The sequence below is a fragment of the Pipistrellus hanaki genome, assembly GCF_964339955.1.
Source record: "Pipistrellus hanaki genome assembly, chromosome: 2".
Classification (NCBI taxonomy): domain Eukaryota; kingdom Metazoa; phylum Chordata; class Mammalia; order Chiroptera; family Vespertilionidae; genus Pipistrellus; species Pipistrellus hanaki.
In genome coordinates, this window is record NC_140504.1 from 35,486,464 (window position 1) to 35,512,540 (window position 26,077).

Sequence of the window (26,077 nt, forward strand, 5' to 3'; positions counted from 1 at the left end):
CCGACCGGAAGCAGAGCACAGGAAGAGCTTTTGCCCTCACTCAACATGGCCGCCTCCCGCCTTTGCCCCGGATGGTAAATAGGCTCTCTCGGCTCCCGTCGCCCTCCCCCGTCTGACCTCCTGCCCGGAGTAGCCATGGCGGCCATGAGCTTGCTGCAGCGGGCTTCGGTCACCGCGCTGGCGGCGCTGGCTGGCCGCCGCCTGGGTCCGCGGCTGGGATCCGGGGCCTTCCTCACGCGGGGCTTCCCGAAGGCTGTTGGTGGGTGCTGGCTTCGGGGGGTCGGGGGGGGAAGCGCTCTCAGGGGAAGCGGGGTGAGGAGGACTCTGCCAGGGTGACCTTGGCGGGACCCGGAGGGAGCCGGGGACTTGCGGGCTTGGGTTTGAGGGTTTAGCCTACGCGTTAGCGTCTGTGAAACACTGGGCCGTTCAGTCTTCCCAGGTGGGCTAACTTCCGGACGACGCTGAGGTCGGAAAGGCCCAGAGCTGAGAACCGTGCCCCTGGGCATCAGGTTCGTCCTTTCTCCCCCCACCCCGAACTAGGTTCTGGTCGCACCCTGCGGGAGGGGATGCTCAGTGACGCCCAGTGATGGGTGGACAGCGCAGAGGCTCGTGAGAAGGCATTGACGTATGCATCGGGACTTGCTGCAAAGGATGGGGAGCAGTCAACAAATTTCCCGCAGGAATTAGATAGACTCTGTTACAAAACTGCTTTGCTAACAGCATTCCTTGACAAAATCCCTTTGTAAGCCATTTCTGAGGGCACGTATCCTCCTCTTTAAATACTCGCCAGGATGGCACTTCATCACGTCTAGCTGGAGATGAACCGAGGTTAAACCCCGTTCCTCCCCCCGTATGCACAGTCCCCTTTCTTGGAGGGGTCAGGTCGCCGGAGCCCTTTCCACGGGCAGCAGGAGAGGATCTCATAGCGGTGCCCAGGGTTCCTGTGTTTCAGCTGCACCTGCTTTCAGAGGTGTTTTGCGTGTGAAGCCTTACCTGTCACCGTGCAATGAAAGGTTTTAATCTGTTATATTATTGTTGATGTCTGCCCCCTAGGAGAATGTGAGCTCCAGCAGAGTAGAGAGCCTTGTTTTGTTTCCTCTGGAGTTAGATTGTAGGTTCCAGTCCCGGCTCCGCAGCTTAGTAGCTGTGTGACCTTGGGCCTTCACATCTTGGAAGCACTTAACGGCTTGAAACTTGTCTTTTTTTCACCTCTAAAAAAGGAGGTGCTTATTACATGTGTGCTTGTTCTGTTGACTTGACAGGGAAATAAAATAAAACTAATCTCCCTATTGACAATTATTTTAGAACCCTGAAATGTATTTTGTATATTTCTAGAAATGTCATTTCAAAATAAGCTTGTTTTTTATCATTAGAACTGGAGAGAGGGGAGGCGGGGAATGGTAATTTTAACCTACCTTATAAGGTAGTTGTATAGAGCGAGTGGGAAAAATCTACAGCACCTAGCACTAGCCTTTTACATTTTCTTAAACAGCTAGTACTGTTGTGTTACCCTCAGTGGAAAACTTTCTTAGAAAACAATATATTAAAATATTTTCTCTTTTTAATTAAATTATCAATAAAATGTCAAATAGGAAGGGATTCAAGAAATGAGCTTAAGTTCCCTCTGTAACTGCAGTGAATTTTAATGTTGAAGATTGATGTGCAATATTTTGGGTTTTTGTTTTGTTTTTAGTGTGCATATTTTTGGTTTAAAAAATACTGAGAATAGTATTAAAATTATTATGTAATCAAAGTGCCCTGGCATTCATTCAGGCATGGAAGATGAAGCATGTAAACTGGATTCTGGGGGTAGTTTGAACAACTACAAATACAGACAGAAAAGTAAAGGATGTGTTTTGTGTTATATTTGAATATGGGCTCTTGGGGTATGCAAGAGCCCATAATTAAATATGGGCTCTTGCATACCCCAATATGTTGGGAGAGAAGGCTAAAAAAAAAAAAAAAGGAAAGTTGGAGAATAGTCAAGGAGATGTGTATTACCGCATAAGCAATATAGTCAATAACATCTTACTAACTACATCTGGGGCCAGGTATGTGCTTGAAGCATGGTGGGACGGGGGTGGGGGAGAGGGCACCATTCTGTAAAGTACATGATTTTCTGGCCACTGTGCTGTACATCTGAAACTAATGCAGGATGGTATTGAATGTAGACAGTGACTGAAAAATAAAAAAATAATTTTTTTTTAAAAAGGGAATTTGGGGCCTAGTTGGTGAGGGGAGGGAATGAATATAAAGCCAAATTATATTATCTGTTTTGTAGGCAGTAGAGAATTTTAGCAAAAGAGCAGTATCAGTAGTGTGTTTTAGGAAAATGCTTGTGAATATTGGATGGATTCTAGGGGATGTTCATTCTTTAAACCGTTGATATAAAGTGACATTAACTGGGAATAGTCTGAGAATGAGGGAAAGAAAATGACCAATTTTCAATTTCTTGGAAGCACACACATACATAAAATCATACAGTATCTTATTTGATCCACACAAAGATCACAGTTGTTAAATACCTTTTTTAACAACTGAGGTTATTTGCATTTTTAAAAATTGTTATTGAAACCTAGTTGTACATAATGAATGCTTGAGAAATTCCAGGCTTTATAAAGTGGTGGAAGATGCCTGTTTTTGTGGCACCAAAAGGGTTCCAGTTCAATTTCTGGTCAGGGCTTGATCCCAGCAGGTGTGTGTAGGAGGCAGCCAATTGATGTTGCTCTCTTCCTCTCCCTTCCTTTCTCCCTAAAGTCAATAAGAATAGGTGTTGTTTTTTTGTTGTTGTTTTTTGTTTTGTTTTGTTTTGTTTTTAGAATGAGTTCTTGGAAATGAAAGGAAATGATTGAAATTAATGAGTTGGTAAAGTATGTCTTTTTATTCTAAGAGAGTCCGTATATTCACATTCTTTAAGGAAAAAGACCTTAAAAATTCTCTAGACCAGTGGTTCTCAACCTTTCTAATGCAGCGACCTTTTAATACAGTTCCTCATGTTGTGGTGCCCCCCAACCATAAAATTATTTTCGTTGCTACTTCATAACTGTAATTTTGCTACCGCTAGCAGGGGCGCCTAAGACCATCAGAAAACACAGATATTTACATTACCATTCATTAACAGTAGCAAAATTACAGTTATGAAATAGCAATGAAAATAATTTTATGGTTGGAGGTCACCACAGCATGAGGAGCTGTATTAAAGGGTTGGGGCAATAGAAAGGTTGAGAACCACTGCTCTAGACCAACCTCCCCTCCCCCCCATAATATACTAATCCCCATTACTGATACCTGAGTCACTACTTAATATGTTTTTGTTGCTTTTTTAGAGATTAAGAAGGGTAGAGAGGTAGAAACATGAAACAGAAACATGGGTTGATTGACTGCCTCCTGCATACCTCCTACTGGGGATCCAGCCTGAAACCCGGGCAAGTGCCCTCACTGGGAATCGAACTGGTGAACTCTTGGTTCATGGGTCTGTGCTCAACCACTGAGCCACACTGGCTGGGCGCTTTTACTTTCAACCACTGAAATTGTTAGAAACTTCTTCCTTGTATTAAGCTCTAAATTACTCTTTCACACATTGGAAGGTCTTTGCTTCAGCTCAACACAGAATAAATAGTCTATACCTTTTGCCATGGGACAGCCTTCAGTTCCTTAAAAGCTCTGGTTTCTTACCAGACTTCTTTCTTGTAGACCAATCAGCTTCAGTTCTTTCATTTTCAATATGTCAGTTTCCAGGTTGTTTTTAATTCTGGTTGCATAAGTGGGGGCAGGCTCCAGGTTGTCGCTCTAGAACTCTGGGGACACCTGGAGATTAGAAGGCAGGGATTCCTCCCATTTTGACCTTGAACTTTTAATATATCATATTCAGATAAAATTGCCTTGGCTTTTTTTGGTAACCACATTACACCAATGACTCTTTTTTTTCTTTTCTTTTTTTTTTAATAAATCTTTATTGTTCATATTATTACAAAAGTTCCTCATTTTTCCCCCTCCACCAGGTTCCCACCCCACCCTCTGCCCTTTCCCCACCCCCCATTGTCCTCATCCATAGGTGCACAGTTTATGTTCAGTCTCTTCCTATACCCCGCTCTCCCCCTTTCCCCAAGAATCGTCAGTCCACTCCCCTTCCATACCTCTGATTCTATTATATTCACCAGTTAATATTGTTCATCAGATTTTTTTTAATTCCCTTGGTTTTTAGATTCACGTATTGATAGTTACATATTTGTTGTTTATAGTTTTTATCTTTATTTACTTTCTCTTCTAAAAGAACCCCCTTCAGCAATTCATATAATTCTGGTTTGGCTGTGATGAACTCCTTTAGCTTTTTTTTATTAGTGAAGCTCTTTATCTGGCCTTCGATTCTGAGTGATAGCTTTGCTGGGTAGATTATTTTTGGCTGTAGGTTCTTGCTATTCATTAACTTGAATATTTCTTGCCATTCTCGTCTGGCCTGCATGGTTTCTGTTGAGAAATCAGCTGACAATCGTATGGGTGCTCCTTTATAGGTAACTACCTGCTTTGCTCTTGCTGCTTTTAATATTCTCTCTTTGTCTTTTGCTCTTGGAATTTTGATTATGATGTGTCTTGGTGTGGTCTTCTTTGGATTCCTTTTGTTTGGAGTTCTGTGTGCTTCCTGGACTTGTAAGTCTAATTCTTTCACCAGGTGGGGGAAGTTTTCTGTCACTATTTCTTTCGGTATGTTTTCGATATCTTGCTCTCTCTCATCTTCTGGGACCCCCATAATTCTGATGTTGGTTCGCTTGAAGTTATCCCAGAGGTTTCTTAAATCATCTTCAACTTTCTGGATTCTCTTGACTTCTTGCTTCTGTGGAGTATCTTCTGGCTCTTTATGTTCCAAATCTTTGACTTGATTCTTGCGATCTTCCATTTTGTTTTTAGGACTCTGTATAATATTTTTTATTTCAGACAATATATTCTTTATTTCTTGTTGATTCCTTATTAGTTCTTGTTGATCCCTTATTAGTTCTTGTTGATCCCTTTTCATCTCCTCATAGGTCTTGTCGACCTTTTCTAGGAAATTCTCGAAAAACCTTATAAGCGTGGTTTTGAACTCTATATCCAGTCTCTTCTTTTCCTCCATTTCCTTTGTTTGTGCTCTATTTCCTTGTCTTGGCATTTGCACAGCTTACCTGAGTTGGTAGGATGGCTTTGTGTGCTAAGGTGTCCTATATGTTTCAGTGAGTCAGCCTCCCAGTTACCTGAGGTGGACAGTCTTGGTGTAGCCCTTTGTGGGCTGTGTGTGCAGTCTTGTTGTTAAGCCTTGCTTCTTGTTGGTATCACTGGGAAGCATTGATCTCCAAGCCAATTGGCTATGAGGATCAGAAGTGTCTCAGCTAGGAGGGTTTCTGTATTCTGCTTGGATGGGCGGAGTCTCGGGGTGGCACAGACAAGCTTTGTTGAATCCCGCACAATTGGTTGTAGGCGCGCGAACCTCTTTGGTATAGTTGCAGACAATCTTTAGATTCCTGTCTGCCCCTCCCTAGGAGAGTCCTATTGGCAGCGAACGAGGAAGCTAGCCACTGGAAGGGCCTCTATGCTCCGCTTGGATGGGGTGGAGTCTCGGGTGGTGCAGACAAGCTTTATTCAGCCCCTCCCTACGAGGGCCTGGTTTCTGAGTCCCGCAGTAATGGCCGCTGGCTTCACACACCTCCGAGAGATCTATGCCAACTGCCTGACAGACTGGCCTCTCCCTGTCTGGGGCCATCTGTCAGCGCAATAGGGTGGTTCTGTTTTCCTCCTGAACAAGAAAGCCAGCCGTGCATTAGCTGTCCGCCCTCTCCGCGCGCTGGGGGTAAGCCGGTAGCGAACTCGGCCCGCCCTCTCCGCAAGCCAGCCGGCAGCGAACTCTGCGGCCGCCTTTTCACGCGCACAGTTTTCCGTACCTTCACAGTTCCTGAGGTTCAGCGCGCCTTCTCTCTCCTTCCCAGATGGTAGAGCCTCCCTTCAGCCAGCCATCCGGCGCTTCAGGGTGATGTTTCCCCCGTTTTTCAGTTCTAAATTCAAACTTGTTGTGGTGGGCTGCATTCGGGTGTCTGCCCTATGCCGCCATCTTGGTTGTCTCAATGACTCTTACTCTAAGTTTGTGAGCCACTTTGGGGGTGGGGATCCAAACAGGACTTTCCACTTACACTTAATCATTTTAGATTCAGCCTTTTGTAGATGTGAATGAAGATTTTTGGAAGATCCTATTTTCATCATCAGTGCAATAACCACTCTTGTGGCAGTAGCTTTGTGGCTTGTCAGGAATACCATCTTGATCCTCCAGGGCTATCGAGACAACTCTTTGGCAGGTTACTGCATTAAGTAATCAGTACCTTTTGAGTGTAATCAATCAGTCGCCCATTTCAAATTCATCTAACTTGATATTTCTCTCAGTTTATAATGTGCCTTTCCTTGTACCTCCTTGCTCCCTCTCCCCAGCCTCTCACCCACACACAGACCATCCTGTCTAAACATGAACTTTCCTTCTGAGCCTGTTCTTTTCTGACAACGCATCATATTTCTTTCCTTTGTTGTCCCTATAGATTTGTAATTTTGTTAATCTCTTAGTGTCTTGCTTCCAGTAGGGTCTGTCTGTATCCCTCTTGGACAATAGGCCTACCAAAGGATCTGCACATAGTCTGCACTTATAGTATTCTCCAGCCCATTTTTTTTCCATATAGCTCACACACAAAAAATTCCATAACTTTCAAGTGATTTCTTGAAATACATACTTTGTCAAATTCTCTTATCTTGTTGTCACAGCTCTAGTAGTATGAATTGTACTTAGTAAATTCATACCAGCTTCTAATTCTTTCGTGGATTAACCTCCTAAATTCATTTCAAGCTGCTGCAGGTGATACCAAAGTTAAGAGAAGAGTTCCTCTTTCACACATTGAAAGTTCTTTCACATTTGTATTTTATTGGGAGATTGAAGGGAATTAGACACCTCCCTAGAATATACAGGTAATTCAAAGGTAAGAGAGTTCTCATCTGGTTGGAAGAACGTTGGTTTCTTGGAGGATAAGATGTCATCTGGGCCCAAAGAACAGATTCCAGTAGAGGGGAGCGCATTCCAGACACTGAAGCTTGAACAAAGGGTATAGAATGTAGTTACCCAGCCGAAACAGAGCCTTTTCTGCTTCCAGAAGAGGGGCTTGCAGTGCCCATGTGATCTTTCCAGGCTTCCAAGGGAGGAAATGGTGTAGAAAGGAGATCCAGGAGTTAAATTTTGCCTCTCTTTATCTCCAGCAAAGTTTGATTAAATACCATCATCGGGAGTATTTGAAGAGGAGGATACTGGGAATGAGAAATGGCTTACAAAGGAATTTTATCAAGCTATGTAGAGTGTTTACTTTTGTAACAAGTTCAAATTCCTGCTGGATATATGTTGAATAAATGTCTTTCCATCTATTTTGTAGCAAGTGTTTATTGCCTCATATGGAATGGCATACCAAATTTATTTCTTTTGCAGCATTAGCAAAATTTGTTGCAGATATCTGCCTTTCCTGTCTACTATTGAAACACTCAAATAATTGTTTAGGTATTTTTATAACATTGAATAAAAATGAGGAAAGCAATAGTAAAACAGAACACCAATCTCTGTTTAATGATATACTACCTGCCCTGCCTTTAATGCTTAAAGAACATGCATTTTGAAATTTTAATTTAAAATTTATGCATATACATTTTCTTATAATCTGACTTTATCTCAGAAAATAACAGTATACCGATATGAAACTTGTATAAAACAGGGTAATTTAATATTTCCAGCCCCTGTGAGACACAGTTCGGACCATGGGAAAAGACTGTTTGTTATCAAACCTTCTGGATTCTATGACAAGCGTTTTTTGAATTTACTGGTGAGTTGAAAAATTTTTGTTGAACTATTTTTATGTAAGTAGGAAGGCCATTTTGGCCTATGTAGAAAACATCTTTCATTTTGTATTTTCATATGTCTTTTCTCAAAGGCAGACCTAAATTTCTTTAGTTACTAAATTTCTTTTTAAATTAGTTAACCTTTTTTCCTTCAAAAAAAGGATTTATGCCTATTGGAGGCTATTGGAGGTTAAAAATTGAGCCACTCCTTTCTTCTCTGGATTATGGGGTTTTGAAGTCTGTTCCCTGACAAAAAATAAAAATCTATAAGTTACAGAATTTTGAACATAGATTTATTTGGGGATAATTATTTATATTATTAAAATATTCTTTAAATTGCCAAAGAACTAACTAAAGTCTTTCTTCAAATAAGGCCTTCCATTATTATGAGAGATTATTTTATTTCTATAATTCTTAGGAACATTGATTCAGAGAGTAAAGCAGGGTACTTATTATTCATGCAAGGATCTATAATGGAAAGTAGGGTGTAGAGCACATGTGTCAAACACAAGGCCCGCGGGCCAAATCCAGCCCGCCAGGCCTTGCCATGTGGCCCGCACCGCGCTGTCATCACTGCACTCCGCTGTCAGTTTATAACGTTGTCAGTTTATGACTGTTCAGTAAACCATTCGGCCCGCGATGTAGGCTGGATTTTAGATTTTGGCCCCTTCTCTGATTGAGTTCGACCCCCCTAGTGTAGAGGATGGAAGATATCTGGGCGCTTTGTTCCTAAAGCTGTGACCCAGCATCTGAGCATGGGCTGCCCCCTAGACCTTCTTTCGCGCTGTCATTGTGCTCAGTGCCCATCCCCGTGGTTGAGCTCCCACTGTTCTTGTCATCATCCCTAACTGCTCTCCCCTGCTGGTCTTCTCCCCACTCCCCAACTGCCCTCCCTGCAGGCCTGGAACCCCCCTAACTGCCCTCACCTGCCAACTCAGGTTCTATACAGTGGCTGAAATCAACCTGATGTTTTTACACTTTTTTATTGAGTTTATTGGGGTGACATTGGTTAATAAAATTATATAGGCTTTAGGTGTACAATGCTATATGTATTTTTCTTCTTAATATAAAAACTTCTAACTTTCGTTACATTGCTTTAATAAAAAAAATCACTTACATAGTGTATATTATATAATACTTGTACAGTTAATCCCTTTTTTCTTTAATTTTTGGTGTTAAATTTAGGCATCTAAAAACTAGAGCAAAAGAAAATTACAGAAATAAATCATTTGATACTGCATCTCAAATTTGGCAAGTTTATTTTATTAGTAATATAAGGAAATCATGTAATAAGGACAATTTAAGGGTGGGAAAGAGTGTTAGGAAATGGTTATTGAAAATTTTTTTTTACTAATCTTGACAGAAATTCTACGTTTGTTTGACTGGGATTCCGGTTATAATTGGCATAACTCTGGTGAATGTATTCATTGGTAAGTCCCTCCCTCTGAACAAATCGATAAATTTAAGAAACTTATGTACAATAATAAAAAATAATTATGGATAAGGAAAAGCTCTTTGAATAATAAACATAAGCATGGAAATTTATTTTAAAATAACTAAATCTTATTCCATAATAGTGTATAATGATTTTTTTTTAAAAAAACATTTTGGTTTCTTCCTAAAGCTTTAGTTCATCATTTCTGTAGGGGCCTTATAAAAGGCTTTATGAAGCCTTGTCTTCCTCCTCTTTTTCCAAACCCAGCTTTGATAAGACAGGACAAGGAAAATAGAAAGAGATATGTGGAAGAGAGGCTGAGGGATGGTAGAATGTTTTTATCCATCTTAGAACACATCCTATATAATAAAAGCCCAGTGACTGAAAGGCAGAACCACCAGAACAACCGGTCAACCAGTCGCTGTGATATGCATTGACAGCCAGGAGGCAGACGCTCAGGGCAGGAGCTGCTTGGCTGACCAGGATGAATGGTGCTCCCGCACCGGGTGCAGCCGCTGAGAGGGCAGGTCTACAGCGGCTCAGCTGACCGGGATGAGCAGCGCTCACACTGGAATTGTGAATGACAGTAAATATTAAATTTTTATAGGAAATTCTGCTCAAAGTACTTCTCACATCTTGAGTCCAAGAATATTTTGTTTAGTTGGTATGGAGAAAGCCAGAAGGAATAGTATGTCTTTTATTATATCTTGGTATACTGTATAAACACAAAATGCAAAATTCTCATATAATCCTATAAACAGTGTCTTACATGTAGAAGACATCTCATATCTAATGAATGGATTTTCAACCATGTTGAAGTGAATTTAAAATAGTAGATATTTTCATTGATACAAATAAAAGGTCACTTTAAAATCGTAAGAGATTGGTTTCTTACATAGTGCAGACTTAATGTTATAAGCTACTGATGGTGAAGTTGAGCATCACTGTTTTCTCTTATTAGGTGAAGCTGAGTTAGCAGAAATTCCAGAAGGCTATATCCCAGAACACTGGGAATATTACAAGGTTAGTATGAATCACCACCAAGTTACCTTCTGTTAGCTGTCTTATCAGTACACTGGTTAAAATCTTAATTCAGCAATTAAGATAAGGTTTTATATTCAGTTTTTTATAACAAGTAGATGAATACATTTTCTGCTCACTTTTTACAAGGAGCTTCTTTTGGTAATTTTCTGCATTGTTTTATTATTTTAAGTTTTATGGTTATTTATTTACTGGAGGCCCAGTGCACAGAATTTGTGTTATGGGGGTAGGGATGTCCCTCAGCCCAGCCTGCACCCTCTCCAATCTGGGGTGCAGTCAGACATCCCTCTCACAATCCAGACTGCCGGCTCCCAACTGCTGGCACACAGAGACACTGCTACTAAAATCCAAGATGGGTTGTTACTTGCCTTTACAAGTATTGTAGTGAGTGGCCTTATTTGAGTATATCCTATCATGTTTTATTATCTGAGTGAATTATATTTTGAGGAAGAAGTACTTCATTATTAAATCTTAAAATAAGCCATACAATTAGTTTATCTTTCCTAACTGATAGAAAGAGCTCCATTTTTTTTGATCACCAAACCCTGGATTTAGCTCCTAAATCTGCCACAGGTTTTTGGAGTCAGACAGACCTGGTTTGAGTCCAGATGCTGCTGCTTAGTAACTGTATAACTTTGTGCAGTTTGTTTTCCATAAAATGGAGGGGAATAGTATGCAGCTAATGGATAAAGTAGTCGGCACATGGTCGGTGTTAATTTATCTGAGATTGTCATCTTCCAGAATAGTAAGCTGGAAAGGCAAAATATTATTCAGAAACTAATTTTACACAAATTTTCTCTTGTAGCATCCTATATCAAGATGGATTGCCCGAAATTTTTATGATAGTCCTGAGAAGAATTATGAACGGACGATGGCCATCCTTCACATTGAAGCTGAAAAGGCTGAATTACGGTAAAAAGTGGGGGAGGGAAGAAAATCCTCTAGTATGGTCAGATCATGAGGGAAAAAATTAATAGAACTATTTCAGGGTTATAGGCTGCTCTGTGTAAAAGAATGAAGATGGGGGAGAGTTAGCCTGTTTAGAGTGTAGACTATGAGCTGGAGATAAACAATCCTATGTAATAAATAGGTAATATGCAGATTGACTTTCACACCCTCACATTTGGTCATCCCTCCCTCACCCATGCTGGCAGGAGGGTTAGTGAGGGATGACCAAACGACTGAATAGCAGGCTGCATGGGGTGACCAGGCCAGCAGGGGAGGGGCAGTTGGGGGCAAACAAGGAAGCAGGGAGAGTAGTAAGAGGCAACCATGCTAGTCAGGCCAGTGGGGGTGGGCAGTTAGGGGTGACCAGGCCTGTTGCAGTTGGGGACAACCAGGCTGGCAGAGGGGGTAGTTAGGGGTGATCAGGCTGGCATACAGAGGCACTAAGGGGCGATCAGGCAGGGGGGCAGTTAAGGGTGACCAGGCAGTCAGGCAGGTGAGCAATTAGGAGCCAGTAGTCGAGGATTGTGAGAGGGATCCCAGATTGAAGAGGGTGCAGGCTGGGCTGAAGTGAGCCCTCCACCTTGCACAAATTTTGGCCTCTCTTTACGAGATAATATCTGTCATATTAAAATAAATTCTCTTTAAAATATTCTATTCTCCTAAGACAGTGGTTGCCAAACTGTGGCTCATCAGCCACATGTGGCTCTTTGGCCCTTGAGTATGACTCTTCCACAAAATACCACGTGCAGGTGCACACGTACAGTGTGATTGAAACTTCTTACCGTGCGCAGGAGTCAGTTTTTTGGCTCTCAAAAGAAACTTCAATCGTTGTACTGTTGATATTTGACTCTGCTGGTTAATGAGTTTGCTGACCACTGCCCTAAGAGCAAGGCAGTCTTCTTCCACTTCCCCTCCCCCAATTTCTTTTCCTTCTGCCCCCAGTCTGTCCTTAGAGGTGACCACTACTTAATTTCCAATATATGTTCCCTTCCCAAAATTTTATGCATTAAAAATACATTTTGTGTACCATTTGAAAACTATTAACACAATGGAATCCTCTTATAAACATGGTTCTGCACCTGACTTTGTTTCACTTAAAGATACCTTGGCGATCTTTCTGATAGTATATGCCTCATTCTTTTTAATGGATGCATCATATATTTTGCTAGGTGGATGTGCCTTAATTTTTTTAACCAGTCACCTATTGTCAGTACTTAGGTTCTTTCCAGGTTTTTTTTTTTTTTTTTTAATATTCTGCAAAGTGCTATGAATATTCCTTATGTACATTTTTGCATATCTATTCAGTATATCTGGAATATAAATTTTTAGCAGTGGTATTGATAAGCTAGATGTTACATGTTTTAAATTTTAGATGTGTATGGAAACCCTTCAAAAAAGTTGTGCCAGTTGTCTTTCCTGTCACCAGTATGTGGTAATTTCTGTTTCTTCATACCTTTCTTAGTAATGGAATTTATCTGATGAGATAGTTGAAAAATGTTATCTCATCATTTCCATTTTGTATCTTTGTAAGGTTGAGTATTTTTTCATATATCTGTTGGTTGTTTACATTTTATTTTCTATAAATTGCCCATTTTTCTACTCATCTATACATTAAATTGATTTTTGTTTTTCTTACACATACCTTTTCCTGGTTTATCATTTGTCTTTTGACAGTGCAGAATGCTTTGCCATGTAGAAATGTTTTTATATTTCAGATAAAAATTAGTAGTAGCTAATATGTTTTGAACACTGCAGTGTAACATTGCTTTAGTTATTTTATATTTATTTTCCTACTTGTCAGGTTTGTCAGTCTTTTTTTTTTTTTTTTTTTTTTTTTAAGGTTCTGGGATTTTGTGTTATGCATAGGTCTCTGATCCAAAATTATTTTTTTAAATGGTCAGTCAGTTTCCTTCTGCTGCTTTTAAATTTAATCCTATCAGATTTATTTTGGGGTTTGGAGTGAGACTTACATACATTCAAATGTACACATTAAGCTCAGTGGGTTTTTGACAAAAGTATATAGCAATGTAACCACACTGTCAAGGTCACTTCGATGGCCTAGTGAACCTTTTTCCTTTCTCTTCCAGTCATTCCTCCTCCCCTGCTCTTGGCCACATACTGCCATTGATTGCTTTCTGTTCATTATGATTTAATCTTTATAGTTTATAAAACCTGCTGATACTGAATAATATTTAAAAGGACATGTGATTGGCTTATTTTCTAAATATGTAATTACATGTACTAGTATATAGGGTTACCATATGCATTTGTCATTAAGTATTTAAAATCATGGAAAAACAATATGGCTCACACTTAGTAACACTGGACGTTTTTGAACTTCAGACATATACCTGTGAGTTCCAATTAAAAGACCAGATCCCAGAATTCTTTAGAAATACAGAGCTTCTAAACAATTTGAAAGCAAAGTATTATAAAAATAAAAACCGAAACCCAAAGGAAAGATGTCAGTGTGCAATCGGGAGTACCTACAGTTGTTAAAGAGTATATGATTAGCCAAAACGGGTTTGGCTCAGTGGATGGAGCATCAGCCTGAGGACTAAGGGGTCCCAGGTTCGATTCCGATCAGGGGCATCTACCTTGGTTACAGGCACATCCCCAGAGTGGGGTGTGCAAGAGGCAGCTGACCGATGTTTCTCTCTCATCGATGTTTCTGACTCTTTATCCTTCTCCCTCTCTGTGAAAAATCAATAAAATATATAATTTTTAAAAAGTATATGTTTAGGTATTTGAAAAACTGGAGCATAAAGAAATATATAAAACAGAAAGGAACTATCTCCCATGATTGACTCTCCCTGAATTAACTGTGATCTTTGGCCCTCCAGATTTTTTACTGTTGTTGTTAATCCTCACCCAAGGGTATTCCATTGCTTTTCATTGAGAATGAGAGTGGAAAAGAGCAAGGGAGGGGAAGAGAGGCAGAGGAGAGAGATGTGAGAGAAGCACATCTATTGGTTGCCTCCCACACACATCCTGACCAGGAATTGAACCCAAGATTCTTTGATGCAGAGGAAAAACCAAGATGGCAGCCGAGGTAAACACCTAAACTGCTGCCTCGCACAACAATTTCAAAACTACAACTAAAAGACAAAACGGACATCCTTCAGAATCACAGGAAAACTGGCTGAGTGGAAATTCTACAACTAGAAGGAAAGAGAAAAGCACATTGAGACTCAGAGGAGCTGCAAAGGCTAAGGTACGGAGACGCGGGTACATGAGGAGAGGACTGGCCTGCTGAGTGCGCTGCTGGGTTTCTCAAGTGGGAGGGAGTCGGGCTCCTGACTGCACTGAACTCCAGTTCCAGCGAGACTCGGGGGACCGATTCATACGGGTTGAATGTGGACTGTCAAGAAAGAGAGAGGCAAACTGGGACTCGGGGGAGCTGTAGAAGGCAGAGGCCTAGAGGCATGCGGCTCCTGACTGTGGTGAACTCCAGTTCCAGGCAAGACTTTGGGGACCCAGACTCATTTGGGGAGAAACTGTACTGTCTGACAGCAGGCAAAATTCAAGGAAAGCTTTTTCTCAGAGATGATTGCAGAGATTACCAAGGAATACTGAGACCCAGGGGCCTCATAGGGCAAAGCTGACAGGAAACCAAGGCTGCCTGCTCTGCCCTGAGACTCCACCCCATCCAAGCTGAGCACAGAGGCTTTTGCAAGCCTTGTCTCATAAGGGTGTTTCCAGTAGAGAAGTTCTCCCAGCATAGACACAGCTGGTCCTCACAGCCAATTGGCCCAGAGGTAAATCCCTCCCAGGCATACCAACAACAATCAATACTTAACTATAGCAAGACTGTGTGTACACAGCCCACAAAGGGGTGCACCAAGAGTGTCCACCTTAGGTAACTGGGGAGGCTGAGCCACTGGGCCCTATAGGACACACAAAGCCATTCTATAAACTCAGGGAAGCAGCCAAAATGCAGAGACAAAGAAACAGATCACAAATGAAAGAAATGGAGGAAAACAAATGACTGGATATAGAGTTCAAAACCACGGTTATAATGTTTTTCAAGAATATCCTAGAAAAGGCTGATAAATTTAGTAAGACCTTCGAGGATATGAAAAAGGACCAACTAGAAATTAAACATACACTGACTGAAATAAAAAATATTATACAGAGATCTAACAACAGAGTAGAGTATCTCAAGAATCAAGTCAAAGATTTAAAAATGAAAAAGCAAAAAACACTCAACCAGAAAAGCAAAAAGAAAAAAGCCGAAACCGGTTTGGCTCAGTGGATAGAGCGTCAACCTGCAGACTGGAAAGTCCCAGGTTCAATTCCTGTCAAGGGCATGTACCTTGGTTGCGGGCACATCCCCGGTAGGGGGTATGCAAGAGGCAGCTGATCGATGATTCTCTCTCATCGATGTTTCTAACTCTCTATCCCTCTCTTTTCCTCTCTGTAAAAAATCAATAAAATATATTTAAAAAGAAAAAGAAAAAAAAAATCCAAAAATATGAAGATAGTGTAAGGAGCCTCTGTGACAACTTCAAGCATACTAACATCCGAATTATGGGGATGCCAGAAGAAGAGGGAGAGCAAGATATTGAAAACCTATTTGAAGAAATAATGACCAAAAACTTACCCTACCTGGTGAAAAAAATAGAAGTCCAGGAAGCGCACAGAACCCCAAACAAAAGAAATCCAAAGAGAACCATACCAAGACACATCATAATTAAAATTCCAAGAGCAAAAGACAAAGAATATTAAAAGCAGCAAGAGAAAAACAGTTAATCAGCATACAATTGTCAGCTGATTTCTCAACAGAAAGTATACAGGCCAGAATGGAGTGGCAAGAAATATTAAATAGCAAGAATCTACAACCAAGATTACTCTACCCAGCAAAGCTATCATTCAGAATTGAAGGTCAGACCAAGAGTTTCACAGATAAGAAAAAGCTAAAGAGATCATCACCACCAAACCAGTATTATATGAAATGCTGAAAGGTATTCTTTAAGAAGAGGAGGAAGAAGAAAAAGGTAAAGATAAAAAATTATAAACAACAAAGTGACAAACTGAGCGCGGTGCTGGCTTTAAATAAATACATATCTATCAATAAGTGAATCTAAAAATCAAGTGAATAAAAAACCTGATGAACAGAATAAACTGGTGAATATAATATAATCAGGGGCATAGAAAGGGAGTGGACTGACAATTCTCAGGAAGAAAGGGGTGGGGGGGGTAGTAAGAGACTGGACAAAAATTGTACACCTATGGATGAGGACAGTGGGAAGGTTGTAAGGGCAGAAGGTGGAGTGGGAATCGGGTGGAGGGGAGCTATGGGGGGGGAGGGGGGGGAAGAGGAGCAATTGTAATAATCTGAACAATAAAGATTTTTTTTTAATATATTTTATTGATTTTGTACAGAGAGGAAGGGAGAGAGATAGAGAGTTAGAAATATCGATGAGAGAGAGTCATCGATCAGCTGCCTCTTGCACACCCCCTACCGGGGATATGCCCGCAACCAAGGTACATGCCCTTGACCGGAATCGAACCCAGGACCCTTCAGTCCCCAAGCTGACGCTCTATCCATTGAGCCAAACCGATCTCGGCAACAATAAAGATTTGTTAAATTAAAAATAAAAAGACTCTGGTGCATGGGCCAATGCTCCAACCATTGAGCCACACTGACCAGGGCTCCTCCAGATTTTTAATAACTTACGCATGTGTACCTACATACATAGTCACAAATGATGACTTTGTTTTTTTTGATGAAATGGGAAGATGCTACACACTGATTTCTTACCTTGCTTTTTTAACCTAATGATATATCTATCATCTTCTGTGTAACTGTAGATAGATTTTCCTTAGGTACAGAGTAGTCCATTCTATGGGCTAACCATAACTTATTTAACCAGTCTCCTTTGTGTGAATATTTTAATTACTTGAGTTCTGGATAATTATATTCTAAAGAGTAGAAAAGGAAAAGAATGATATTTAATCTTAAGTAAGAGATAAATATGCTCCTAGGTTAGTGAGCTGGTTAAGGTTAATAAAATGAATTATTTAAATGTGATTAGTTGATATGTAGTCTATAAATTGTAAGTAAAAGGTTTGATGGAGAGGGACTGTTCAGAAATGTGTGGTAGTTTGTACAAAGGTGTGGCTGTAGGAGAGGAAAGTATCTTGATAGAATAGAGATTATTCGGTTGTGAAGAAGGATGAGAACAAGTAATTAGGCCTTATGTTGTAGGATGTTTTTCTTAATCTTGGTTTTTCTTTCTTGTTTTCTTTACAAATACCAATTGTCTGATGCTGACCAGGCTTAGTGTGATGCTATTGAATAAGATACCATTCCTGCTCTCATGTGGTTTTCTGTCCTAATGGTAATAGACAGCCAGTATAAACTAGGGGATGTAAGCTCCTCTAAGAAGGCATCTTCATGTTTTAATTCCTAGCCCTTGGCACAGCATATGGCCTTAATCCTAGGCATTAAAGACAGAGAATGCATTACCACTGTTCAAGTGAAGGCTCTCTGTCCAGACAAAGCAGGGACAGAAGTAGAGAACTGATTACCAATTCAAGTCATGTTTTGGGGATTAAAAGCAGTATGTATTAGCTAACTATATAAGCAAGATAATAAAAGTCAAAAACAAGTCCTAAATTTTGCTTATAGGTATATATTAATTTTATGCATACACATGGATCTGTAGATGGACATTATACTTATGTAAAGCTAAAGGCTCTCTAGTGGTTGTTTTTTATCTTGGTAACTCAATAAATATGTATTTGGAAATGTTATAATAGAATCACAATATTGCTATTTCATTTATTACAGGCTAAAGGAGATGGAAGTACGAAGATTAATGCGTGCGAGAGGTGATGGTCCCTGGTTTCAGGAACCAACCATTGATAAGGAGCTTATTGATCATACTCCCAAAACACTTCCCGATGCCTAATTTTTTATTTCTCTAAATATAAAGTTCATTCTCTTTATGGAAAAATGAAGTAATAAATATATTTCGTGCTTTGCTCAGAATAATGAATAAAAGACACTCTTCCATTGCTTTATTTCTCAGTGTTGGTTCAGATTAAGGCTTTTTCCATGTGTGATCTTAAATTTTTTCAGCTTTATGGGGCATAATTGACAAAAATTGTAAGATATTTAAAGTGTTCATTTGGTATGTGGATACATTGGGGGTGGCAGATTAAAGCTGTTGATCGGGAGTTTGAACTTCCTCTTTTAAGAAGGTTTAAACAATTTTTTTAAAACTTGGAGAGATAGGCATTTGCAAACTCTTTAAAGGTGTAACTTTGAAAGGTTAATGTTTTACTTGTCTGATAAATGGAAGTGAGAGAAATTTGAGTATGTTAAGTATCGGGAAGCATGGTAGTTTATGTGTATATTGTAGACATCTGGATTATTTGGGGGCAACTCAGAATTTTAAATTGTACAAATACTGAGTCAATTAGATAAAATGTTAACACCTTAATAAACATTTTCAGTGGACAAATCTCAAAGTTATTTTCATGGTTTTTAACCATCTGCCATGCTTTTTAAATACACATTTTTCTTAGTTGCAATTTCTATGATTCTTCAGAGTTCTTCTTTGCAAACACTGGAAAAGTTATTCCAAAAGGTAAAATGATTACTGCAAAGGTTATGAAATGTGAGTAAAAGGTAAAATAGTGGCTGTCATTTATTAAGCATTTACTGTCCGCTGCATATTTTGATATTATTTTCAAAATGACCTTATGTGACATTTCTTACAGAGAGGAAGGGAGAGAGATAGAGAGCTAGAAACATCGATGAGAGAGAAACATCGACCAGCTGCCAATGTACATGCCCTTGACTGGAATCGAACCTGGGACCTTTCAGTCTGCAGACTGACACTCTACCACTGAGCCAAACCGGTTTCGGCGTCTCAGAGATTTTAAATAGGTACTCAAGATTTACCAAAATAAACATTCACACTTCAACTTTCAAAATGATTTTTTAGCTTTAAAAATTCTTTTTTTTTTCATGCAAATACCTTTTTACCTATTTTATTTTATTGATTTTTTACAGAGAGGAAGAGAGAGGGATAGAGAGTTAGAAACATCGATGAGAGAGAATCATCAATCAGCTGCCTCTTGCACACCCCCTACTGGGGATGTGCCCGCAACCCAGGTACATGCCCTTGACCAGAATCAAACCCGGGACCTTTCAGTCCACAGGCCGATGCTCTATCCACTGAGCCAAACCGGGTTTCTGCTCAGTGAATACCTTTTGAGAGTTCTCTTGCCCTAAGGGCCCTAAGTACTCTTTCTAATTCTCCAAGATCGTTTGCGGTGGTTGCATTTTCTCACTTCCCCAGCAGAGGGCTGCTTGTACCAGTTCCTTCCAGATTTGGTTCTGAGATTCCCTGTGGGATCTAATTACCACCTCATAATTCTGCTAAAGGATTTGGGTGAAGGGCCTGCTGTCCCTAAGCACCTGCTTGCACAAACCTTTCAATTTTGTAGAGGAGGGGTAAGGAGAATGAAAGCAGATAATCTTGTAAGTGGTAACTATAAACATCTGTTTGTTTATGTTCACTCCTCTTAGACTTTACAGGTTGTTTTTAGGCATTAGATTTTACTCATATTCTCTTTCTACTACTGTAGATATAAGAAAAACAAGAAATACTGACAATCCCACTACCCATAAAGACATTTGAAAACTTTTCTTCAGTCTTAGTTTTCTTCTTTAACATAGCTGGAATCATATATAGTGTGTCCCCCTAAAATGGAGGATTCCTTTTTTTTCAATTTGTGTTTCTTGGAAGGAAACTAATAAAGTGTGTGTGTGTATATATATAGTACTGATTTTTATGCAAACTTTTTTTCCTGTTCAAATGTTCAAATGTTTAAGCATGTTATATATCGTCCACTATGATACATACTGGGAATAAAGTCATTACAGTAGACATGTTCTCTCTTTAACACAGATGATAGATATTAAATCAGAAATTATACACATGGGTTTGGTAGGGAAAGAACAGGGCAATGTAGCAACCTATGGGATCCCAAGCTAGCCTATGGGTACATGCAATGACTAGATGATTTAACATCTGGAACATAGACGCCGAGTAAAGATCTGTTGAATGAATGGTACAGGGATTTTGTTTTGGGTTATTTTTATATATTTTTTTATTTTTCTGCAATTGTACAGTCCCTAGGATGGTCTTATTAAAAAGCATGGGCTTGCCCGGCCGGCGTGGCTCAGAGGTTGAGCATTGACCTATGAACCAGGAGATCATGGTTCGATTCCAGGTCAGGGCACATGCCCAAATTGGGGGCTCGTCCCCAGTGTGGGGCGTGCAGGAGGCAGCCGATCCATGATTCTTTGTCATCATTGATGTTTCCACCTCTCTCTCCCTCTTCCTTCCTCTCTGAAATCAAGAAAAATAAAAAAATAAAAAACACAAAATCTACTTAAAAAAAAAAAAAAGCATGGGCTTGAATTGAGCAGACTTTAGGCTAAATCCTGAGCTTGCCAATTACTATGACAGTAATAATGACGATCATCAATTTACTACTTGTTACCTCTGCCAGACACTACACTAAGAACTTTGTATTTAATCTTAACTTCTCTCCCATATTACAAAAGTTCCTTCACTGCTTGGAGCCCTGTCTCTAAAGTGGGATTGTGCTCTTCATCCCATGCAGCTGTAGTGACGGTTACTGAGATAATGTATGTAAAGTGCCTACTACACTGGTAAGTAATAGGTGTTAAATAGACTTTTTCTGTCAACTAAAATGACCCAATTCTTTTTCAAGAAAGTTACGGATCTAGGACACTCTGCTTCAGGCTTATTGAATTCAAAGAAGAATGGAGTTACAGGGAGACTACAGCCAATGGGCAGTGCTTTTAAAACTACTTTCAAATCATGGAAAAAGTCAAGTGTACCAAATTCTACAGTGTCAATTAGCCACACCGTTCTCATTAGAGACAGATACACTCTGCGGGAGATCACGGTGAGCAGTGCTGGGCTCAGCCTCTTTCCTTGTATCACTGTTTCCCAATTTTCAGTCCTCAATTTCAGCCAACTCAACTCTTTTTTTGTCTTCACATATGATATATAATTAGTATTTTCTTTAAATTGATCTAATAAAATGTAGATTTTTTTTAAAAAAATGTCATTTTGTGATTGTAAGTAGAAAATCAGTTTCTTGTAATCAAAAGGCAATCACAAATGTAACTATAGTAGTATATTGTATTCTGCCTAGATTATGTACCCTTTCCAAGGCTCTGAGCCTAATGCCTGACTTTTTAAAAAGGGAGATTTTTAAAAAATATATCTATTAATTTCAGAGGGAAAGAGAGAGAGAAAGATCAATGATGAAAGAGAATCATCGATTGGATGCCTCCTGCATGTCCCCCACTGGGGATCAAACCCACAACCTAGGCATGTGCCCTTGACCAGAATCAAACCCAGGACCCTTTAGTCCACTGAGGGTGTATCCACTGAGCCAAACCAGCCAGGGTGAGAATATGTGTGTGTGTGTGTGTGTATATGTGTGTGTGTGTGTATATATATATATATATATATATATATATATATATATATATATATATATATATAATTTATTTCAGAGAGGAAGAGAGGAAGAGAGAAAGAGAAACATCAATGATGAGAGAGAATCATTGATTGGCTGCTTCCTAAATGTTTTCTACTTGGGATGGAGCCTGCAACCCAAGCATGTGCCCTCAGCCAGAATAGAACCTGGCTGACGCTCTATCCACTGATCCAAACCGACTAGGGCAAAAAAAGGGAGAATTTTAATAGGTTAGTGATATTAAAAACATACTACTACCAAATGGAGAACTTCCCCTCAGGTAATCAAATGGAGAATTGAAAAGGCAGTAACTTGGTCATGGGAGGGAAGTTAGGGGTGACTAGGCCAGCAGGGAGGGCAGTTGGGGGTGACCAGGCTCATGGCTCCATTCCCAGTCAGGGCACATGCCCAGGTTGTGGGCTTGATTCCAGTCTGGGGCATGCAGGAGGCAGCTGATCAGTGATTCTCATCATTTCTCTCCATCTCTGAAATCAATAAAAATATACATTGAGTGGCCAGATTATTATGACTATAGTAAATCAGCTGTACACTGCATCGTATGAGATATGGAAGCCGAAGACCTATTTGAACACCTTTGCTATCTGCATTTAACAAGATAAAATGTCTCCAATTTGCATAGGAACACAAGGATTGGACAGTCGAGCATTGGAAAAAAGTCATGTGGTCTGATGAACCACGTTTCCAGTTGCATCATGCAGATGGCAGATTGTGAATTTGGAGGAAACAGCATGAAGGCATGCACCCCACATGCATGAGTACAACCCTTCAAGCTGGTGGGGGCAGTGTTATGGTTTGGGACATGTTTTCCTGGTATGATTTGGGCCTTTTAATTCATGTGGAACAAAGTCTGAATAGCACAATATTTTGCTGTTTTGCAACCAAAGTATTTTGCAACCAAAGTATTGTTGCTGATCAAGTTCATCCTATCATGGTGATGGAGATGGCTTCTTCCAATAAGACAATGCGCCATGTCACGGTGCTCGTATTGTGCAGGAGTGGTTTCAAGAACATGAGGGAGACTTTACCTTGCTTACGTGGCCCCCACAATCACCAGATCTCAATCCAATTGAGCATTTGTGGGACGAAGTTCAAATAGCCATCAGGCAGCTGGTTCCACAACCATCAAATCTCACAGAACTGGACAGTGCTATTCATCAGGCAGGGTGTCAGATTCCTCGCATCACCTTTCAGCATCTTGTGGAGTCAATGCCAAGAAGAGATGCCACGGTATTGAAGGCAAAAGGTGGCCCAACCAAAGTACTGATGGGGTGGTCATAATAATCTGGCCACTCAGTATGTATATATATATTTTTAAATATATTTTATTGATTTTTCACAGAGAGGAAGAGAGAGGGATAGAGAGTTAGAAACATCGATGAGAGAATCATCGATCAGCTGCCTCTTGCATATCCTCCACTGGGGATGTGCCTGCAACCAAGGTACATGCCCTTGCCCAAAATCGAACCCGGGACCTTTCAAAAGTCTGCAGGCCGACGCTCTATCCACTGAGCCAAACCAGTCCCAGCTATATTTTTAAAAGATAAACAGAAATGGAGATTTTGGCTAAAGAATATGTATTCAGGCTTTTGAGACATATTTCAAAGTTGCCCTTCTAAATGTTGTGCCAATTCACACGCCCACTGGCAGCATCAGAGGGGAACAATTTTCTCCAGCCCCAAAGTTTTAAAGACTTCAAGTCTCTTATCAGCTTGCTGGTAGGATTTTGTGTCAGTTTCTTTCAACACCCCAAAGGCTTGTGAAAAGTATAATTCTCATCATATTATTTCCCACTCAGCACAGACTCTATATCATTGCTAAGCATTCCGGAACTTGACAATTTAACTCCGTTTACTAAGTGCAATAAAAGATGATTAACGCCAACAAAACAAATTTCTTCAGAAAGTTGTCTTCTGTTCCCTGCAGGTATTTTAAAATTAGTTTTCCATTTCTTTGAACATGATAATCATAGTAATTTTAGATTTTGTGTTTGAGAATTTAAATACCTTAAATCTTGCAGATATGTTTTTGTGTATTGGTTGTTATAGCTGTTCCCACTCATTGTGCCATTTTTCTTTTGTATGCTTAATTATTTTTTCTACTGTGAGCTTTTGATTTCCCTTGCATCTGTTTCTGCAAAGTATTGCCACTCCCAAAGCATTTTTTAAAAATCTGATTTTATTGATCTTTAGAGAGAGAGAATGGGAGAAGGCTAGAGATAGAAGCATCAATGAGAAACATTGGTCATTTGCCTCCTGCACACCCTTACTGGGGATAAAGTCTGCAATCTGGGCATGTGCCCTGACCGGGATTTGAACCAGTGACCTCTTGATTCATGGGTCAACACTTGACCACTGAACAACACTGGCCAGGCCCAAAAGCATTTTAAAGATTAAATTGATATCCACCAACACAATCAGCTCACACTTGTACCCATTGATGATAGGATGGGTACAACATTTGGATTAACAAATTCGCAAACACTGACAGCGTTTTGAATTCCCTATAGCAAACTGTTCTTGAAAACTACTTATATTTGATGGGACTATCAAAGTGACAATAGTAATAATACAGCACAATTTATTTAGTCTCTTTATTTTGAAAATTTTATTTATTGGTTTGAGAGAGAGAGAGGGAGAGAGAGAGAAAGGGAGAGAGAGAGAGGGAGGGAGGGAGAGAGAGAGAGAGAGAGAGAGAGAGAGAGAGAGAGAGAGAGAGAGAGATTTGTTGTTCCACTTGTTTATGCACTCATTGGTTGATTCTTGTATATGGCCTGACTGGGGATCAAACCCATACCTTGGCTTGCTGGGATGATGCTCTAACCAACGGAGCTACCAGAACAGGGTCCCTAGTGTGGTCTCTTGTCATGTCATCATTTCAGATTTCAAGATAAAAAAAAAACAGCAGACTCTTGTACTCAGTGATGAAATAGGTCAAATTAGCACTTGTGTTGTTTGAGGCTCTGTACCCTGAGCCATAAAACTCTGGGGAAAGGTAGCTGCCCTGGACCCCAGGAAGCGGGTCATGTCAGGGCTCTGTTTTAAAAGACACTGGGTAATTCGCTGCAAGGGGTAGACATGCTTGAATCTTTAGTCTTCAAGGAATGGACTAGAATGAATCTCCAAGTATTTTCAGTGACCATGATCATATAATTACTTCCTGCTTGTAGCTGTAGAATGAGATTCTTGAAAATCAAGTCCTACTGCTCAAAATGCTACTTTCAAAAGGACTACTATCTCACTCTCCTACTTTTATGTTCAACTTTGGCATGAATGAGAGAAGAGTAGGATCCCACAATGGAAATGGAGAAATCTAGGAGTATGTAGGGGACTGAAACACTTCTGAACTGCTCTCCTCACTCTTTCCTTCTCCAAGGAAGCCACAATCCCTTTTAGAAGCATATTAGCATTTCCTTCATTATCTAACCCTGCAGTGTTTTCTACTAATAATCATTTTCACAATTCAACGTGGTGTCCAAGAGCAAACTGCAGAAACAGAGTTTAGCAATTATGCTCAATGTTGTCACAGGAGTCAGCACATTCTACAAAATGGGGCAATGTTTGTGGGAATGGATTTGGAGGATGTCCAACCAAGGGTGGCAAAATATGAATTTGGATCACGTGTAATTGTTCCAATGAATTTACTCATTAGCGTGGGCATGATCCTAACACAAACTTGGCTTGTCCAACCCAAACCTGGAGCAAACACTGGGTCCTGCTAAATGATAAGAAAGAGCTAGAAATCCCTTGGTATTGCATAGAGGAAGGCAGTCAAGAGACAGAAATGCTGAATTTGATTTATCAAATACAGTATATCTCCAATGGGGCCAAGAATCTTTCAAAGGTGATTTACATCGGGTTTGTGGCTACTTACCTGGTGAACGCATTATCTCCATTCAGATAAACAGGTTTGCCATCACCTGGAGGATCAGTAGCCCAAGTCTAAGGTCACGCCAGTTCTCTGATTCTGGATCGTAGCACATAGACTGCTGGGATCTTGACCAGCAGTTGGCAAACATTTTCTGCAAAGGGCCAGACATAAACATCTTGGGCTTTAGCTCCTATGGTTCATGTTCCAACTGGTTCTGAATGCCGCTGATGTGAGTCGCCCAGAAGGTGGGCTTTCTGATCCCCGTGGAGCTGGAAGGAGCTCCAGGTGTAGTAATTCACTGCCAGAAGCAAAGCAGCAGGGATTCACAGATCACTGCCTACA

At 40.2% G+C, this 26,077-nt stretch overlaps 1 protein-coding gene across 1 annotated transcript; it reads left to right on the top strand.

Annotated features, from left to right (window-relative positions):
* Positions 1–14: 14 nt before the first annotated feature.
* On the top strand, positions 15–18,344 carry NDUFB5 (NADH:ubiquinone oxidoreductase subunit B5). Its single transcript, XM_084875571.1, has 6 exons — positions 15–259; positions 7,780–7,868; positions 9,248–9,314; positions 10,281–10,342; positions 11,166–11,272; positions 18,105–18,344. The coding sequence occupies exons 1-6, from the start codon at positions 136–138 to the stop codon at positions 18,223–18,225; spliced, it is 570 nt and encodes a 189-aa protein (XP_084731697.1). The 5' UTR covers positions 15–135; the 3' UTR covers positions 18,226–18,344.
* Positions 18,345–26,077: the final 7,733 nt, after the last annotated feature.